Source organism: Pinus tabuliformis, chromosome 5_2 (assembly GCF_031772625.1).
Source record: "Pinus tabuliformis cultivar Carrire ecotype Pingquan chromosome 5_2, CPIR1, whole genome shotgun sequence".
NCBI classification, from domain to species: domain Eukaryota; kingdom Viridiplantae; phylum Streptophyta; class Pinopsida; order Pinales; family Pinaceae; genus Pinus; species Pinus tabuliformis.
In genome coordinates, this window is record NC_142306.1 from 487891853 (window position 1) to 487894099 (window position 2247).

The following is a 2247-nucleotide window of genomic DNA, read 5'->3' on the forward strand; positions in this document are numbered from 1 at the left end:
AATTGTTAACTAAAGATGTTGACTTTGTATGGAATGTTGACTGTCAACAGGATTTTTAGGTACTAAAGGAAAAGTTGTCCACTGCTCCGGTATTGAGAGGGCCAAATTGGTCCTTACCTTTTCATATTTGTACAGATGCTTCAGATACTGCACTGGGAGCGGTCTTGGGACAAAGGGAGGATAACTTTCCCTATGCTATTTATTTTGTTAGCAAAAATCTTTCTCCCACTGAATTAAATTATACGGTTACTGAAAAAGAGTTGTTAGTAGTTGTGCATGCTATAGGAAAGTTTAGGCATTATATTACTAGTTATGAGACATTTGTCCATACCAATCATTCTACTGTTAGATTTTTAATGAATAAACCTATTACTAATGGTAGGATAACAAGATGGTTGTTTCTTTTACAAGAATTCAATATAACTATAATTGATAGGCTTGGAAGGGATAACTTGGCAGCTGACTTCTTATCTCGTTTGAACATTGCGCAGGGAAGCATGCCAACACCAGTGCTTGATGAATTTCCAGATGAAGCATTATTTTCCATTTCTACTATTACTCCTTGGTTTGCTGATGTCGCCAATTATCTGGTATCAGGGAAATTACCTCAAAACATGTCGGCCCGAGAAAAACATAATATAGTGCAACGTAGTGCTAATTTCTCTTGGATCGAAGGGGATCTATTTTATACTGGGCCAGACTTGATTATGAGGCGGTGTGTGTAGGAAGATGAAATGTATGATGTGTTGAGAGCCTGTCACAACGAGCCTTGTGGTGGCCATTTTGCCGATAAAAGGATTGCATACAAAGTTCTCCATACTGGATACTATTGGCCTACACTTTTTAAAGACGCCAAGAAGTTTGTTTTGAGTTGTGACGCTTGCCAATGGATGGGGAGACCAGTTGCCTCTGATGAAATGCCTCTTCAACCACAAATCGCCATTGAACCTTTTGAGAAGTGGGCATTAGACTTCATAGGGCCCATCTCCCCAATGTCAAAAAAGAAAAAGTACATCTTGGTATGCACTAACTACGTCACCAAGTGGGTGGAGGCTAAAGCATTGTATGCTGCCACTAAAAAGGCAGTAGTAGAGTTTTTGTTTGAGGACATATTTACAAGATTTGGTGTGCCTCGTGAAATCATCACTGACCAGGGTACACAATTTACATCAAAGTTGGTCAAGGCACTCATGGAGTAGTATCAAATTAAGCATCGCAAATCAACTCCTTACCACCCCCAGGCTAACGGGCAAGTGGAGTCCACGAACAAAGTTTTGGAATCCATCCTCACAAAAACTATTCAACTGCATCATATGGATTGGGCGGATAAGTTACTGGAGGCACTATGGGCTTATCGGATCACTTGGAGAAATGTGACAGGACACACACCTTATGAGTTAGTCTATGGTAAACAAGTGCTCTTGCCCATTGAGTTCCAAGTAAAAACATTCAGGACTGCCACCCAGTTGGGCATGAATCTAAATGAAGCTCAAGAGCAGAGGTTGATGCAATTGAATGAACTTGACGAAATCCGACAAGATGCCTACCATAGAACCGCGTTGGTGCAGAGCCAAAGAGATCGATGGCACGACAAATTTATCAAGAAGAAAGTCTTTCATCCAGGTGACTGGGCCTTGTTATATGATAGTAAGTTTAAGCATTTTAAAGGTAAATTTTCTACCAGATGGTTAGGACCGTATGAAGTAAATGAAGTTTTTGATAATGGTTCAGTTCGTATTTGTACTATCGATGATGATAAGACTTATTTTGTAGTAAATGGTCATCGGCTTAAAGTTTATCACAAACCACTTTCACATGATCATTTTTTGCAGGAAGTACGAAAGGATCCAAGGTTGGAGCTGATTCATGCAAATGACCAGCCCCTTGCTAGTTCAGTTGATTAATTTCTTTATATATATATATATATATATATATATATATATATATATATATATATATATATATATATAGATATATATATATATATATCTATATATATATATATATCTATATATATATATATATATAAACTAGTGGGCTGTTATTTTTCATATTTACAGGTGGTTCTCCCCACAACCCATGTAGAATAAAGGAGGAATTCACTAAGAGCAAGTTTATTCCTTTATCCAAGCCTGGTGGATTACTTATGGAAAAGGAACATGTGGATTCTTCTTTGGACACCTTCAGACTCTCTAAACATGAAGCTCCTGAGCATTGACTAATCTAGGCTTGCAAAATGATATGGAC

General features: G+C 37.9%; 1 protein-coding gene across 1 annotated transcript; it reads left to right on the plus strand.

Annotated features, from left to right (window-relative positions):
• The first annotated feature begins 1313 nt into the window (after positions 1-1313).
• On the plus strand, positions 1314-1904 carry LOC149159825 (uncharacterized). The gene has a single exon (XM_089434434.1). It carries the CDS (start codon positions 1314-1316, stop codon positions 1902-1904), a length of 591 nt encoding a protein of 196 aa, XP_089290560.1.
• Positions 1905-2247: the final 343 nt, after the last annotated feature.

Coding starts and splice junctions, on each gene's coding strand:
- LOC149159825 (XM_089434434.1), top strand. CDS start 1,314: ATGGATTGGGCGGATAAGTTACTGGAGGCACTATGGGCTTATCGGATC.